Source organism: Rattus rattus, chromosome 5, assembly GCF_011064425.1.
Source record: "Rattus rattus isolate New Zealand chromosome 5, Rrattus_CSIRO_v1, whole genome shotgun sequence".
NCBI lineage: Eukaryota > Metazoa > Chordata > Mammalia > Rodentia > Muridae > Rattus > Rattus rattus.
In genome coordinates this window covers 79,396,070-79,414,613 of record NC_046158.1, presented here as the reverse complement: position 1 = coordinate 79,414,613, position 18,544 = coordinate 79,396,070, and the positions used below count along the sequence as shown (strand labels likewise).

General features: G+C 40.0%; 1 protein-coding gene across 1 annotated transcript in view; it reads left to right on the top strand.

Annotated features, from left to right (window-relative positions):
• The window catches only part of Iftap (intraflagellar transport associated protein), a 73,289-nt gene that overhangs the window by 33,020 nt on the left and 21,725 nt on the right, over window positions 1-18,544 (top strand). The window contains exons 3-5 of the mRNA XM_032903783.1: window positions 2,713-2,870; window positions 3,842-3,913; window positions 5,873-5,939. Coding sequence (XP_032759674.1) covers window positions 2,713-2,870; window positions 3,842-3,913; window positions 5,873-5,939 — 297 coding nt within the window. The remainder of the gene's footprint in view (window positions 1-2,712; window positions 2,871-3,841; window positions 3,914-5,872; window positions 5,940-18,544) is intronic.

Here is an 18,544-nt window from a genome sequence, read left to right as displayed (position 1 = left end):
CATTTCCTGGTGCTCTTTCTCTCTCCAAACTAAAGTTTCATACTTCTCTTTGCTCTACTTGTTCCTTCTCATTGCAGATGTGCACAAGAATAATCACTAATAACCACTCAACACAAGGCAGCCACTAATCCCCAGATCTTCAGTTTATCCTCAGGCAGACTTTTAGGAAAAGGAAGAAAGCAACTACATTTTTTTTTAAACCAAAATATCGGGGTTGGGGATTTAGCTCAGTGGTAGAGCGCTTGCCTAGCAAATGCAAGGCCCTGGGTTCGGTCCCCAGCTCCGAAAAAAAGAAAAAGAAAAAAAAGTATCATGAGAAGTTTCTAGGCCAGTTGATAATGTTCTTCCTCCCTGGGTTCCCATAGTTTATACGGTCTTCCATGACACTGGTATGATAGCCCAAAGTCCCAGAATCTTCCATATTCCTCCAACAAACAGCATGCTCAGGCCTGTCACAAAAGTTTACCATACTGCCACACCTTCTGTCTTATTTTCTGTTCTATTACTGTGAAGAGACGCCATGACCGCAGAAACTCTTACAAAATAAAAACATTTAATTGGGAGCTTGCTTACATGGGGTTAGACTGTTACCACTCTAAGAAGCAGACAGGCATGGTTCTAAACAGTAGCTGAGAGATTTACATTTACATAGGCAACAGTCAGAGAGAGGGAACCTGAGTCTAGTGTGGACTTTTGAAACCTCAAAGTCCACCCGCAGTGGCCTCCAACAAGGCTACACCTATGCTAACAAGGCCATATCCTCTAATCCTGAAATAGTCCCAAACACAGTGGCTAAGCATTCAAATATTTGAGGTCATTCTCATAGAAACCATCACAACTGGACCCTCATCAAATTGTGAGCATCAAAGAATCATCAGCAGAGTTATGTGTCAAGGAAGTGATGTTTCAAAAGAAATAAGTTGTGGCTCTGCTGTGCTAGGCATTTAGAGACCAAACTCAGGCTCACAGATAAAATAATCCCTGGGACATTTTCATCATAGTCTAGTTAGGGCATGGCAGAGGATTCCCCAACCGGGGATGGCTTGATATCTACCACATGACTGTTTTGTAATCCTGTACTACTTTTTAAATATAAATTTATGATTGACACAAGTGAATTATGTTTTTTTAATATACATATCCTGAAGCCTTGACTTTTCTTTGAATGTAGAAAGCTTTTTCTTTTTTTTTTTAATCCCACCCAGAAAGCTTTTTCTTATTTTTAAAAATTTCTTTCCTTTTTCTTTGTGTTTCTTTCCTATTTTGTCCTGCAAGGACTTTTCCTCTTGTTTTACTCAAGGTAGCAAAACAGTAGTTAGGCTGGGTTTTGGACTCAAAAGGGCTAGGGTTCAAATTCCAGTGGTTACTTACCAGCTACATTACCTGGAACACATGACTTAATTTTGATAGTAATTCTCTGGGAAGATTCATGAGATGCTTAGAAAAGAACACTTAGCACTCAGTGACTTTTAACCCTTATTAATTTCAATATTGCTGATTGTATTAGTTAATTGCCTCGTGGTGTGTAACAAAATTTCTTGACAAAGTAATGTAAGGAAAGAAGAAAGGATTTGTTTTGGCTCATCCTGAGGGTAAAGATAACACAACTTCAACTCTCAATGAATATTGTCTACTAATACCCAGTACTATTTTTATCATTGTTCAAAAGTTCTAGAAAGTACAGTTCTTTCAAGAATTTCAGACATTATTTATCTCATTTTCCCTGAAGTTTGAAGCTTTTTTTCCTCATATGGAAGCAATGGATGTTCATGGTATCACAGGTTTTGATTTAATCTTAGGTTCTTTTGTTATCTTAAGAAAAAACAATAGCTGTGCATGGATTTAATACAGAGATATTACATATATATGTAACATACACATATACATACATATATATGCTAATTAGTATATGGTGTTTTGAGTCAGGCTTTCTCTGTGTTGCCCTGGCTGTCCTGGAATTCACTCTTTAGACTAGGCTGGCCTCAAATTCACAAGGATATGCCTGCCCCTGCCTCCTGAGTGCTGGGATTAAAGGCGTGCACCACCACCACCCAGCACAAGGTATTGCTTATAATTAAAGTTAAGAATGATCATTGACTAAGTAGACTATCTTACATTTAAATAACAGTGTTCTCTCTAACTAAAACTTATGTAGAATAATATTCAATAACATAAAAATATTGACAAATTAAATTTAGTATTTATGTATTCTATTTTGAATTTAGAAATGCATGGATATGCAAAAGATGCACAGATAAGCACTCAGAACATTTTACTGTGGTTATTCTATTGTGTAGGATTAAAGGGCTAATTTTCATATTTGCTCTTTTCCTCATACTGTTTTAAAAAAGAGGCATATGTTGACTCCATATGAGAAAAAAAGCTTCAAACTTCAGGGAAAAATGAGATAAATAACATCTGAAATTGTTGAGAGAACTGTACTTTATAGAACTTTTGAACAATGATAAAAATAGTACTGGGTGTATAGTAGACAATATTCATTGAGTGTTGAAGTTGTGCTCTCTTTCTATGCAATTTTAGAATAATTTTAATATATTTAAGACGATCTAAAGGCTTTAAGAAACTTTACTTAAAGAGTTCTTTGAAAAGTATTTTTTTATAAGGGGGTCGAGGGGAAATTTTTTGGTAAACACAAAAGAAATCAACCTGTTCACATAAGGTGTTTTAATAATTCGTAACTTATCATTTCAGAGGATAATGTAGCCAAAGGGGGAGCACATGGAATGGATTTATCAGAAAATACACTTACTGCTGAGAAATGGAATCACAAAATTGAATCGAATGGTCATCATTTTAGAAATAGAACCATCTTTCTTCATGATTCCTCCGAATGCTCAGAAGAGGACCAGGTAACCCTGTCTTACATTTATAGGAACAGCTTGAAGAAAGCATTCTTCTTAGAATTGGAACAGCACTCTGTTGAGAATTAAGTCATTACATGACAGTGTTTGATTATCTTTAATTTTTGGTAAAAGCTTAGGGACCTGCTATGTGTAAATGCTTCATGAAATTATATATTTTGCTTTTAACAAGAGTTCCCTTTTCTACTTCTTTGTATAAAATGGACTTACCTGTCTCACATTTAGACTTAAAGTAGAAGCCATTATTTTGCTTTTTCTAAGATTTGGTTCCTAGATATTAGATGCTATCCTCTAATTGTCAAGACTCTATTGACATTATTCATCTATTCCTCTTTGATTATCATATTTAATTATCAAGGAGTAATAATTCGTAGTGTTCTCTTTTTAAGCCACCTGAGTTTTGGTGAGTTTTCTAAAGTCAACTGAGTTTCGGTTTCTGTTTTGGAATGTTTTCTATGTGATATTATGCACAGAATTACAAGAGATTTTGATTTTAAAGAGAGTCAGAAGTCTCTGTGATAGAAATGTATAGAAATGTATAGAACACCATTGTATATATCCCCTTTGCTGCTGGTGATGGCTGTCAGCTATAAGCTGTTTTCCATAAAGGACTCACACTCGACTGGTGACGATTGACATATATTAGATATGGAGAGTCCTAGAGTTGTTACATTGCCCTGTCCTCTTGTAGCTTGTAAACACTGTCTCAGCAGTCTCTGATTTGGGCATCAGAGGTTTATTGGGAGATGGCCTAGGAGGTGGAGCAGCTCTCTGTTTTATACACAGGCATGGTTGTGTTAAGTAATCTATATAGTAGATGAGACTAGGTTACCATAATCGCAGTTAGGCTTGCTGAAACCTTCTCCCTCATCACTGCTACAGCTTAGAGAATCTGGTCTTTCATATACAGCCAGAAACATAACCATTATTTCTTTTCTGTGTGTTCTTACTATTTTCAGATAGTGATCGATGAAGGCCAGAAAGTTGGCAGTTCCTTTCAAGGTGATATGACCCGGGCAGGAAAGGTGAAGGTAGGGTCTAATTCAGTTATCTACCTTGGGAAGAATACACAGCAAATAAATGAACTGTATTAGCAACTTTTCTGTTTCTATGATGAGTTACCGTGACCACAGCAACTTTGAAGGAAAGAGTTTATTTGGGCTTATGGTTCCAGAAGGATAAAAGCCCCACATGGTGGGGAGACAGAATAACCAGCAGCAGGCAGCAGGAAGCCTGGAACTCAAATCCTCATCTACAAGCAGGAAGCAAGAGAGTGAACATGAGAAAGGCAAGGCCTTTTACTCACAAAGCCTACTTCCAGTGACAAACTTCTTCCATCAAGGCCTTGCCTCCTAAACCTCTCCAAACAACATTTCTGACTGGGCCAAACATTCAATTACTAGAGCCTATGGGAGACAGCTCTTGTCAAGCTACCATACAAGCCAGTAGACAAACACTAGATTCTTGCTTTCCTTTGTTCAGAACTGGGTGAGTGACCAGATTTTATCTTTAAAAGGTTTTTCTTTCTTTTGTTTTTTTGGTTTTGTTTTGTTTTGTGTCTTAGTTAGGGTTTTATTGCTATTATCAGACACCATGACCAAGGCAACTCCTATAAGGACTGACATAATTGAGTCTGACTTATGAAGTTCAGTCCATCATCATCAAAGTGGGAGCATGGCAGTGTCCAGGCAGGCATGGTTTAGGCAGAGCTGAGAGTTCTACATCTTCATCTGAAGGCTGCTAGTGGAAGACTGGCTTCTTGCCAGCTAGGACTAGGGTCTTAAAGCCCACACCCACAGTGACGCACCTACTCCAACAAGGCCTAGTAGTGCCACTCCCTGGGCCAAGCATATTCAAACCATGACATTTTGCTTTTGTTTTTGTTGGTGTTTGATGTTGGATTATCTTAAACTGTTTGTGTTTGGTTGGGTGCTAAATCTTTTTTCTTTAAAGTTTAACAAAAGGAAAGGACATTCTAGCATAATCATTAAGAACGAAGATGCTATAATGTAACTGATTTTCAAATTTAAATGTTGAAACTGTTAGAGAAAAGGTGAATTTTGCTTTTGAATATATATGCCAAGCAATAGTTGCAATTACTTGCTTAGACATATGGAAGCTACCATTTTAACTTTCTATGATGTCAGCATGGTCTGCCCACTACATATTCAGCTCAGGACAGAAAGACACAGCCTGTCTTGAACTGCAGTTAAGGAATCTCAGCTTACAATTTTAAGATAGTCTGTATTCAGGCTGTGAGCATAAAATGGATGGTGACCTTGTGCCTTTACCACACGCCATGTGCCAGCATTTTCTTATTTATACTCTTTGATAGTCCCCCTGAGATGCATTTGCTTGTTATTCTGTAATGCCTCATTGTCAGTGTGCAGTGGTATTCTATGTGGAATAGTTCTTCATTGAAATGCTGCTATTGGGTCTGGGAAGGTCATTTGCTGTTGTTTTTACCATTGAAGTAATTCTCAGATGTACTTGCCTGAAAGAGAGAACACTTGATATTTTGCCCTACTGACCGCTCCTATGATTTACCTGGGCAGCATGATTTTGTTCTGAATGAACTCTTCTTTCCTGTTCTCTTGAGTTTTCTCTCTCTGGCTCTCCAGAGCGCTATAAGAAAGCACACTATGGGGAAGGATGGTAGCCCAGCACCCCCACCTTCACCAAACCAGTAACCTACTGTCTGACAGCAGTGTTAAAAATCCTGGGAAGAAAATCTGTTAACCTGAAATGCCTCTTTGTCAATGTGCAATGGGAAGTGGTATTCTAAGCGGAGTGTTGTAAAGCCCTGGACTTGCAAATGTCTTGCTTCGTTCAGTGGAAAAGCTTGTATACAACAGCTTTAACAGGGCCTTGAGAGTTCACAGGAAAACATACCTAGCCTTTAACAGAGTACTTGCTGTATGTGTGGGTCCATGACTGCACTGTCTTTCTTCATGTCTAATATCTGCAAGGTAATTTCAATCTTCTTGTAGGTAGACAACTTCATAGACTTAGAAGATGTGGACACGGAGGAAGAGAGTAAGCCCCAGATGAACAAGGGTATGTACTCTCCCTACTGCGTGGCCTCTTTCTAGAATCTACAAGTGGTTTATGTTGGTTTGATATTTTTAGCAATCCTTACCTTACCTCTCTTGATGTAAGAAAAACCGAGGTTGTGAAATTTCTTTTTGAAAAGCAAAAACTTCTACTCAATTGGTCAAAGCCTTTTGAAACCTTTGGTTTAAGTGAAATGGAGCTGTCCCTTTGCTTCCCCCCAAATTCAGATAAATTAAACTATTAAATAATTGTGCCACATACAGCTCTTATAAAGTCATTGCCTTATTTTTTAGAACTGTCTTATGAATAGATATTATTTTAAAGGAAAATGTACAACAGCAGTTGATCATAAAATCATAGGAATATAAATATTGATCACAAAATAAACAATAATATGCAGAATTTTGCCTTTAAAATTTGTGAAATATGTAAATGAACACAAATTTTTTGAGTTCTACCCCCCTACTCCACTAAAAGACGCTGGATGCTAATTGGTCGATGTTCATGTAAAGATTGCTTTGTTTCCTGGTTAGTATTTTTGTATAAACACAGGTATATTTCTTCATGGGACCTTTGGAGTTTGAGCTGGAGAGATGTAGCCCAACTGATAGAGACTTTGCTCAGAACTTAACAATTTCCTCAGCCCAACATTAACACTGAGTGTGGTAGCCTGTGGGGTAGTACCAGCACATGAGGGCCAGATGTTTAGGTTATCCTTGACTGCAGAGCCAGTTTAAGTCTAGCCTGGGCCTCATGAGAACCAATCTCCAAAAGAAGCAAACAAACAATGAGAATAGGGAGAGCAGGAAGCCCTGGCTCTCTATTGGATGTGAGAGGACATCTTGAAGTTGATCTTCTCCTGCTGTTACAGTTTATTCACAACCCAAGTTATTGCTGTTGTTGCTGTTGTTGGGAGAAGAGGTTTCCTCGGAACCAGATGGGCATTGAAGTGGCTGTAGAGAGTTGATCTGGGGTAGGAACTGCTTCTCTCTTGATGGTGTATCCCCTGCCCTAGCTTTTTGGGCTTCTTGATTCGGTAAGGCTTTGGGAATTTAAAGCAATGAAAGTTTTTCTTCTCCTCCTTAACATACTGCTCCATTGGAGATGTTTCTCAAATACCCATTAGCCAGAAGACTGGGAGATTTTTGAAATTACTCATTTCAGCAAGATCAAAGGAAACTGCGTTCTTCAGGGAGCATTGGCTGACTTCGTACCCCATTCATTCTTGAGTTTTTGTAAGACCTGCTTACGAGGTCTCAAGGCTGGTAAAGCACCCATTTTGGTTGATTTTGAGAGTAAAACTTGTTTAAAAAATGCAGATTCCTTTATCCTGCACCTACAAGGAAACTGAATTCATTAGTTCTTTGGTGGCATTCCCTGAACTGCATTTTAGCCATTATAATTCTGCTGTTGTTTGAGGTTGATACATTGAGACTGTTGGTTCTTGTCTGTATATAAAACATTAACAAATATAATCAGCTTCAGAGGCGAGTACTGGGCACTTTCATGATGAAGTTTCTCGCTTTACCACCAGCAATAAGTCTGTACTTGTTATGTGGCCTGCCGTTCTTCTGCTCTCCCCAGTGGAGACTGTGGGTAGCTGAGGAGAATCTCTCTGAGGAGTGGTATTTGGCAGCTTTTATATCCCTTAGCATTTGATAGCAGTGAGCTGTAGCCACAGACAGGAAGGAGCACCTGCATGTAGCACCCTGCAGAGCTGCAGTTCTGATGAGTGGACTACTTTACTTTACTTGTTGGTTCAGCTATTCGTGGATAGGTCTAGGGGACCAGAATCCTTAGCTTTGTGAATGTAGGCCTAGGGAGCTGGCATTCCTCCACCCCCAGCAGGGCCAGTGTTGTACCTGCAGGGCCAATGGTATCAGAGAATCTTGGCTCCAGGCTTGAAATCTTCCTAGAGCTCTTCCCATGAAAATGACAAAGTCTTGCTGGGGAGTGGATGTACTTAGGAGCTGCAGTAATCAGCTGGGCTCATTGTATGGTTAGTGTGTGTTTTTCTCAAGGTGTCTGCAGTGTTCAGAACAGCTAGTATAAGCATCGAAGAAATCCAGGTGGCTGTTTACATGTCAAATGCTGAAGTCTGCCAGTGCAACATGGGATAGCAGCTGCTAATTAGGGAGTCACATTGTCCTATGCCCACCATCTTTGCTTATTTGCAGGGAAGTGATCAGGATTGCTTACAACAAGAATCTGAAGAGCTCATCACTAATGTGAATAGTGATTTGTGAGCCTCTAACACTGTTTAAGTGTTGGACACCAAGCAAGTGTGTCAGAAAGAGGCCGATCCCCGTCATCTGTTTTACACTGACATAAACCAATATGGCCAGCAAATTTCATTGGTTTTTAACATCAACCTTTTCTATTGTTTGTGACATTGCTTTTTTTTTTTTTTAAGATTTATTTATTGTTTATATGAGTACACTGTAGCTGTCTTCAGACACCAGAAGAGGGCATCAGATCTCATTACAGATGGCTGTGAGCCACCATGTGGTTGCTGGGATTTGAACTCAGGACCTCTGGAAGAGCAGTGAGTGCTCTTAACCACTGAGCCATCTCTCTAGCCCAACATTGCTTTCTTTAAAATGTTTTCTTAAGTATGTTGTTCAGTTACCAGCTTTATTTTCTTCTTTAAAATGTTGAATAAAAAGATCTCACAAACATCACGTTTCTAGAAACTGATAGCAGAAGGTGTTGCATTTGGGGATGAACGGTTACTGAGGCTGAACCAAGTCTCAGTGGACTTGAATGCAGTAGTTAGGACTGTCTTGTGTGAAATGATGTGTGAATGGATGGCTGACAGTCAATCCAGTCTGCAGTGATCCATTCTAATCGCCAAAAAGACCACCAGGTTTTCCCAATTTTCATAATGCACAATCTGGGTCACTTGAAAGGAAGAAAGAAATGAAATACTTGGTGCCAAGGTGAATCTCAGTGTGTGGCCTAATTTGTATTGCACTTCAGGAATGTGAGCAGAAGGCAAATATTTATATCAGATGGGAAATGTGACATTTTTAAATAGGCAAGTTGCTCGTATAATTTTGGCAGCTGGGAGGTTTACTGATTAGATTCTGTTGTTATTGTTTAAGCAACAGATTTGCCTGGGGCAACAAGGAAGCGTGTTTTGTATTGTTTTTTCTACCATTGATTTTATTTTTTCACTGTATCCATGGTCATAAATATTCTCCAAGATTCAAGAGCACAGTTTCTTTCCAGTGTTTACCTTATCATTTTGACAGCCGAGGAGTAGCGCTTTGGAGTCAAGTTTTTGGCAGAACCCACACAGTTAAGTCATGAGTGGCCTGACAGTACATTCCTTATGAGGTTTGGGACCCTACATTCATTTGACATCGAATTAGCACCTTTTCCTCTTTTGAATTCAACATAGAGAGGTTAACCTGGTGATTGCTTTGCCTCAGACAAGTTGGCTCAAATTGCTATTCAACAAAATTGTGATTTGGGATAGCTGCAGTCACTACAGGGAGGTCATTAGGGTAGGAAGGCTGTTGTTTGTTTAGTCTCTCAGTCCAGTGCGGCTGGCTGGAGAGACTGGATTTTGGAGGTCCAGCTTTTATTAGCATACTTGCATAGACAGTGGGTGTATTTACACTGTAGTTCACTGTGTTGGATGAGAATGGATATCGATTCCTCAACAGTTGCAGCCCTATTTGATTTTTAAATTAAAAACAAGTTTCTTTTATTGAAATTACAATATAATTACATCATTTCTTCTTTTCATTTGCTTCCTCCGCACATTCCCATATACCCCTGCTTGCTTGCTTTAAAATTCATGGCCTTTTTCATTAATTGGTGTTACACACACACACACACACACACACACACACACACACCACACTTCAGTATTTGATAACCAATTGGTGTGCTCTTCCTGCTCTCAGCACTCTTTGGTTGCCTAAGGTTATTTGTGTAGGTGGGGTCAAGGCCTCGTGGTCTCTCCTCCATTCACTTTGGCATGCCTCTTGTTGTCGTTGTTCAGTTTCTACGTAGGAAGTTGCTGAGATTTTATGGGGTAGCGTCTGACATTACTAGGAGACACACTCATACAGCAGAGTCTCTGGTCCTCTGGCTACAACCTTTCTGCATCCCCGCTGCACTTTAGCCTTAGGTATATGCATGTTATGTAGAAGTGTCTGTCTTTGTTAGGATTTCTATAGCTGTGAGGAGACATCATGACCATGACAACTCTTATAAAGAAAATAACGTTTAATTGGAACTGGTTTACAGTCTCATTATTATCATGGCAGGAAGCATGGTGGTGTGCAGGCAGATGGTGCTGGAGAAGGAGCTGAGAGGTCTACATCTTGATCTGCAGACAGCAGAAATGAAAGTGACACTGGCCGGGCTTGAGAATCTGAGACCTCAAAGCCCACACCATGGTGGTACACCTCCTGCAACAAGGACACACGTTCTAATAGTGCCACTCCCTGTGGGCCTATGGGGCCCATTTTTATTCAAAGCACCACAGTGTCCAATGGGACTGGGCCCCACAACTCTGAAATTTGATTAGTTGTGGTTTTCTGTAATGTTCTCCATCTGATAAAGTTTCCTTGATGAGATGTGAGGACTTCATGTACCTGGCTGGACACTGAAGAAACATGTGTTTGGTCTGCTAGGTTGAGAGGTTAGAAGACTAGTTGATTTTCAATTTCTTCAGCACTTGTAGATAATTTTGGTTATTTTGAGTGTGTGTGTGCAAAGGATGACATCAGCCACTTTAAAAAAAGTTTTTTTTTTAATTTTTAAAATTTTAAAAAATATTTTATATATTTACGTTCAAATGTTATCCCTTTTCCCCCTTCTCCCATACTCCTCCACCCCGTCACTCTGCTTCTAAGAGGATGCACCCGCTCCAACCTCAACACCCTGGTATTCCCCTCTACTGGGGAAACAAGCCTTCACAGGACCAAGGGCTTTCCCTGCCATTGATGCTGGACAATGCCGTCCTCTGCTACATATGCTGCTGGAGTCATGGGTCCCTCCATGTGTACTCATTGGTTGGTGGTTTAGTCCCTGGGAGCTCTGGTGGGGTCTGATTGGTTGATATTGTTGTTCTTCCTATGGGGTTGCAAACCCCTTCAGCTCCTTCAGTCTTTCTATAATTCCTTGATTGGGGTCCTCTTGTTCAGTCCAATGGTTAGCTGCAACCATCCTTATCTGTATCAGTAGGGCTCTGGCAGAGTCTCTCAGGAGACACCCATATCTGGCTCCTGTCAGCAACCACTTCTCGGCATCAGCAATAGTGACTGGGTTTGGTGGCTGCATATGGGATGGATGTTCAGGTGGAGCAGTCTCCTGATGACCTTTTCTTCAGTCTCTGCTCCACTCTTTGTCCCTGTATTTCCACCTGTGGATATTTTGTTCTTTCTTCTTCTTCTTTTCTTCCCCCATCTTTATTAATTTGGGTATTTCTTATTTACATTTTTATTGTTATTTCTTTTCCCGGTCTCTGGGCCAACATCCCCCTAAACCCTCCCCCTCCCATTCTATGTGGGTGTTCCCTGCCCCATCCTCCCCACATTACTGCCTTCACCACAATAATCACGTTCACTGGGGGTTCAGCCTTGGCAGGACCAAGGCTTCCCCTTCCACTGGTGCTCTTACTAGGCTATTCATTGCTACCTATGAGGTTGGAGCCCAGGGTCAGTCCATGTATAGTCTTTGGGTAGTGGCTTGGTCCCTGGAAGCTCTGGTTGCTTGGCATTGTTGTTCATATGGGGTCTCGAGGCCCTTCAAGCTCTTCAGTTCTTTCTCTGATTCCTCAATGCAGGTCCCGTTCTCAGTTCAGTGGTTTGCTGCTGGCATTCATTCGCCTATGTATTTGCTGTATTCTGGCTGTGTCTCTCAGGAGAGATTTACATCCAGTTCCTGTCAGCCTGCACTTCTTTGCTTCATCCATCTTGTCTAATTGGGTGGCTGTATATGTATGGGCCACATGTGGGGCAGGCTCTGAAAGGGTGTTCCTTCTGCCTCTTTTCTAAACTTTGCCTCCTTATTCCCTCCCAAGGGTATTCTTGTTCCCCTTTTAAAGAAGGAGTGAAGCATTCACATTTTGATCATCCTTCTTGAGTTTCATGTGTTCTGTGCATCTAGGGTAATTTGAGCATTTGGACTAATAGCCACTTATCAATGAGTGCATACCATGTGTGTTTTGTGATTGGGTTACCTCACTCAGGATGATATTTTCCAGTTCCGACCATTTGCCTATGAATTTCATAAAGTCATTGTTTTTGATAGCTGAGTAATATTCTATTGTGTAAATGTACCACATTTTCTGTATCCATTCCTCTGTTGAAGGGCATCTGGGTTCTTTCCAGCTTCTGGCTATTATAAATAAGGCTATAACTGCTATTTCTTTATCAGTTATGTGATTGTTTAGATGGTTTATCTGATTCTGATTTAAATTTGGTACCTGGTATTTGTCTAGAAAATTGTCCATTTCCTTCAGATTTTCTAGTTTTGTTGAATATAGGCTTTTATAGTAGGATCTGATGATTTTTAAAATTTCTTCAGATTCTGTTGTTATGTCTCCCTTTTCATTTCTGATTTTGTTAATTTGGATACACTCTCTGTGCCATCTGGCTAAGGGTTTATCTATCTTGTTGATTTTTCTCAAAGAACCAACTCCTGGTTTTGTTGATTCTTTGTATACTCCTTTTTGTTTCTACTTGGTTGATTTCAGCCTTGAGCTTGATTATTTCCTGCCTTGTACTCGTCTTGGGTATATTTGCTTCTTTTTGTTTTAGAGCTTTTAGGTGTGCTGTCAAGCTGCTCATGTATGCTCTCTCCTGTTTCTTTTTGGAGGCACTCAGAGGTATGAGTTTTCCTCTTTGTACTTCTTTCATTGTGCCCCATAAGTTTGCATACGTTGTGTCTTCATTTTCACTAAATTCTAACAAGTTTTGTATTTCATCATTTCTTCCTTGACCAAGTTATCATTGAGTAGAGCGTTGCCCAACATCCATTTATATGTGCGCTTTATGTCATTTTTGTTGTCAATGAAGACCAACCTTAGTCCCTGGTGATCTGATAGGATGCATGAAATTATTTCATTCTTCTTGTATCTGTTGAGGTTTTTTGTTACCAATTAAATGGTCAGTTTTGGAGAAGGTACCATGATGTGCTGAGAAGAAGGTATATTCTTTTGTTTTAGGATGTAATATTTTATAGATGTCCGTTAAACATTTGGTTTATAACTTGGTTTATAATTTGGTTCATGTTAGTTTAACCATGTCTCTGTTTAGTTTTTGTTTTCATGATCTGTCCATTGATGAGAGTTGGGTGTTGAAATCTCCCACTATTATTGTGTGATGTGCAATGTGTGCTTTGTGCTTTAGTAAAGTTCCTTTATGAATATGGGTGCCTTTGTATTTGAAGCATAGATGTTCAGATTTGAGAGTTCATTTTGGTAGATTTTTCCTGTGAAGTGTATGAAGTGTACTTCTTTACTTTTTTGATAACTTTTGGTTGAGAGTCAATTTTATTTAATATTAGAATTGCTACTGCAGCTTGTTTCTTGGTACCATTTTCTTGGAAAACTACTCTGAGGTAGTGTCTGTCTTTGTCATTGAGTTGTATTTCCTGTATGCAGCAAAATGCTGGGTCCTGTTTACATACCCAGTCTGTTAGTTTATGTCTTTTTATTCGGGGAGTTGAGTCCATTGATGTGAAGAGATATTGAGGAATTCTGATTATTTCTTTTTATTTTTGTTGTTTGAGGTAGAATTAGGTTTGTGTGTCTCTCTTCTTTTGGTTTTGTTGCAAGGAGATTACTTTCTTGCTTCTTCTAGGGTGTAGTTTCCCTCTTTGTGATGGAGTTTTCTATCTATTGTTCTTTGTAGGGCTGGATTTGTAGAAAGATATTGTGTAAATTTGGTTTTGTCATGGAATATCTTGGTTTCTCCTTCTATGTTATTTGAGAGTTTTTGCCTGGGCTAGCATTTGTGTTCTCTTAGGGTCTGTGGGACATCTTTCCAGGATCTTCTAGCTTTCATAGTCTCTGTTGAGAAATCTGGTGTAATTCTGATAGGTCTGCCTTTATATGTACTTGACATTTTTCCCTCACTGCTTTTAATATTCTTTCTTTGTTTCGTGTGTTTGGTGTTTTGACTGTTATGTGACTTGAGGAATTTCTTTTTTCATCAAATCTGTTTGGAGTTTTGTAAGCTTTTTGTAAGTCTGTATGCATCTCTTTCTTTAGGTTAGGAAAATTTTCTTCTATAATTTTGTTGAAGATATTCACTGGCTCTTTAATTTGGTAATCTTCATTCTCTTCTATACCTGTAATTCTTAGGTTTGGTCTTCTCATTGTGTCCTAGATTTCCTATATTTTTTGGGTTAGGAGCTTTTTGCTTCTTGCATTTTCTTTGACTACTGTTCAGTGTTTTCTATGGTATCTTCTGCCCCTGAGATTCTCTCTTCTATCTCTTGTATTCTGTTGGTGATGCTTGTGTCAATAACTCCTGATCTCTTTCCTAGGTCTTCTATCTCCAGGGTTGTCTCCCTTTGTGCTTTCTTTATTGTTTCTATTTCCAGTTTTAGATCCTGCATGGTTTTGTTCAATTCTTTTACCTATTTGGTTGTGTTTTCCTGTAATTCTTTAAGGGATTTTTGTGTTTCCTCTTTAAGGGCTTCTACTTGCGTATCTGTGTTGTCCTGTATTTCTTTAAGGGAGTTATTTATGTCCTTCTTAAAGTCCTCTATCATCATCGTGAGAAGTGATTTTAAATCCAAATCTTACTTTTCTGGTGTGTCAGGGTACCCAGGATTTGCTCTTGTGGGAGAACTGGGCTCTGGTGGTGCCAAGTTCTCTTGGTTTCTGTTGCTTAGGTTCTTATGCTTGCCTCTCACCATCTGGTTATCTCTGATGTTAGTTGGTCTTGTTGTCTGTGCCTGGAGCTTACCCCTCCTGTGGGCCTGTGTGCCTGTGATCTTTGGCGTGAGAGCTCTCCTGGAAGACTAGCTCTCTGCAGGCAGACTTTGTGTTCTAGGGCCATGGAACTGTCCCAGCTCTGGGTGCAGATGGAGACAGGATGGGTCTGGTCCTAGGCTGCCCTGTGGCTCCAGAGCCCTGTGCTTTCCTGGCAGGTCTCTCTTTGGACAGTCAGTAGAGAGAAAGTAGGGGTTCTACATGTGTGCTGTGGGCTTAGGAGGGAGAGTGCTCCTGGCAGACCAGCTCTCTGCAGGCAGGTTTTGTGTCAGAGGGCTGGGGTACAACCCAGCTCTGGGTGCAAATCAAAAGTCCTTGTTTTATCTGCAACATTAAGCACGTTTAGGGAGCCTGTAAATGACCAGTGATTCTTACTCAACAACTACTTAACAACTAGAGCTTGTTTCTGGAACATAATTGAAGGCTAAAATACCAGCCCTCCCCCCTTTTTTTAAAGATTTATTTATTTTTACAAAGGTACTCTTCAGATGTACCAGAAGAGGGCATTGGATCCCATTACAGATGGTTGTGAGCCACCATGTAGTTGCTGGGAATTGAACTCAGGACCTCTGGAAGAGCAGTCAGTGCTCTTAACTGCTGAGCCATCTCTCCAGGAACACCAACTTTTGTTCTTGTGATTGATAGTTTATTGGAGAAATTAGGTATTGACCATAGAATCCCACATATATCGTTATAAATTGTTCTAGATCTCATGAGAACACAGGGTGGGAGGACTGAAGTTTGCCTGTCCAACAGAGAAAGTTCTCTAAGTGCACGTGACCTACAATGTAAAAAACTGTTACCCTAATGATGAACCCGAGTTAGGGGTAAAGAGAAAGGAGATCATAGGAATTGTGTAAAGCAGGGCTTTAAAGACCTTTTCCTCCCAGGATTTCTTTTCACAGAAGAAAATTTGATGCAGTCCTAAGTATGTGCACATAAAGAAGGTATACAAGTCACAAAGAGGTTTATCTTAACACAGTTTTTAGTATATAATTAGTTTTACCATTTATTAAAGATAAAAATTATAATTAGTGATATAGATATACTTCTAAAAATTAAAAGTAAATAAATTAAAAGGTTAAGTATTGGGTGAATATTCGGTGCTGTATCATGCAAAACATCTTCAGGGTAGATGGATAGTTGATTGTACAGTTGCCAATGCTGTAAATTCCTCTTCTCATAGTTATGTAGAACAAAGTAGCAGAATTATATTTAGGGCCATTTTAGAATTTGTTGAAATTTCTGTTCTAATAACAAGTCAAAATGAATTTGATGAATTTAAAAAAAATGAACTGCAAGTCAGCAACTCAAACAGCTGTTTTTAAAGTCAGCTATTCTAGTGTGATGCAGTCAACTCGAAGACAAACTAATTTGCTTAAATGTTGAGGAATATGTTTTTTTCTAGTTAAGCTAGTTTCATAAGAGCTGGAAACTTTGTATGTATAGGGAAAACAGGGAAGTTCATAATATCTAGAAGTCTACGTCTCAGCTGAAGTGTTTTGGGAAGTGTTCTTGGGGACTGAGGGGTTAATAGCACACATGGTATTTAGTGTACACGAGGTGTGTTCAGACCAGTGCTACAGTGACCTTGCACAATACAACACAGTTGAATGCTAGGAATATCTTGGAAGTTGGCTTAATTTTTGGTTATTGTTTCATAAAACTCTTTCTGTTGCCGAACTTTGTAAAATTCTCACATTCGGTGACATGACTCCATATAGGGTTCATCCCACAGTTTAAGCTGCTGTGGCATAAAGAACATGGTAGTCCCATGCTTACAGCAGAGGCACATTCAACCAACTTGAAGCATCGTCTTTGGATGGCATCACTATTTACTAAAACCATCAAGGAAGGAGACAAGTCTTTGCCTTACAAGGATCCTCGATCCCCACTATTCTAGTTTTTATATTTTCTAACTTACCCATCTACCAAGGTGTAATTGGGAAGCCATGTTGACCAGAGGAAAAACTTACTCTCTAGTACTTATTATTATATAAAGAAATTTTTATATTCTTCCTGAGAAGGGAGTAAAGTAGGGAAGCTAATTCCCCCTCCCCCCCTCCTTCCCTCCCTCCTCCTCCCTCCTCCCCCTCCCTCCCTCCCTCCCTTCCGTTCTCTTTTAATCATTCATCCAAGGAAAGGAATAGTTCCCCAATCAGATAGATTGGGGAAAGAAACTAGGTGTGTGTGGACCAGCTCTGTTTCTGCGGGGTCTGTGCTGTTGGGAATTTTGTGTCTTGTTTTCTGAGCGTACAACTCTCTCAGAGTAGACATACTTCGAGGCTGAGCTTCCTAGTGAGGGTTTCCACTGTAAACACATTCATTTCCTGCTTCCAAGAATGGTTTAGAATTCACTGTGTTGGCCTCTGACAGTATGCATTCTTGAATTCTGTCTTTACCCCAGAGAAAAGATGACTGCAATTTAAGGTGCTGAGGATGTGGAGTCTTTTTGCTTTGAAATAATTGTTCCCATGGCAGTAGAATTGTTACAAAAGAAGTCATTTTTTGTTGTTGTTGTTGTTGTTGTCGTTGTTGAAAGTCTTGGTTTGGGCTGTGAAGCTTCAGTAAAGGACCCACACACTTGTCCTGCTTGCCACATCTTTTGTTGGACAGAACCGCACTGTAATATAAGCCTGGAGAGCAGAATTGATTCTCAGCTCTCATCAGAACTAGTGTTTGCACCAGCAGCCAGTTGGCCAGAGAGATGTTGTTCCTCACGTTGAGAGGCATAAGCCTCTTCTTTATTGCTTGTTGGCAGGTCCTCACAGCCTTGGATCTATCCTGTACTCTTACACAAGGGAGCTCAGTGTAGGAGTTTGGCTTTGAACTTATAAGAAGGTACATTAGGAGGCCAGTTTTTTCCCACCGTTACAGAGTTTACTAAACATGTTGCATTTTAGGCATCGCATGTTTGGAAAATGTACTTAGTGCTGCCTGCTACACTTGGAGCTACAGGTGACACTTCTCGGCCCTGAGCATAGCCATTCCATGTAATGAAACAAAATTAAATATGTAATAAAAAGGTTTGTTTAACACTGTTTGGCTGAGGTCCGGGCACACTGCCCACTCTGCCTTTCTAACTGTGGGATCCTGAGTGAGATCTCTCTCAGTGTGTACAGCTCATTGCCTAGAACACTGAGAACACTGAGAGCTGTTGGGAGGGTTAGCCGTGCTGGCACTTGTCAAATACTGGACACTTCAGGGTCTGTTGTTATTATTTCCTCTATTCATGCTGGTTAACAAGATGATATTCTAAAATTCCAATAATGGGGCTCAACAGGACTTCCTTCCTCGCTGTCTTCCCAGCACGGCTCCCAGTTTCCAGAAGATCTGAATCTGTGTTCTTTTTCTCCACATTAAAAGCCAGAAGTGATTTATTTCTGTGGGTGTGATAGCTATGGAGGTGAAGGTTGGATTTCAGAGTAGTCTTAGTGTTTGAATATCAGAACTGCATAGTCATCTTCCTACAATATTCTGCCATTGCCATTAGCCCAGATACATGTGCTGCTAATCACGTCCACTGAGAAGTTAATGAGGCTCGTCCTAGAGAAGCAGGCAGTAATAGCATCTTGTTGCAGTTCCTGGCTAGGAGGTGCTCTCACTAGCTTCTCAGGTCTTCTGGAAGTCTAGACCGAGGCTCGTG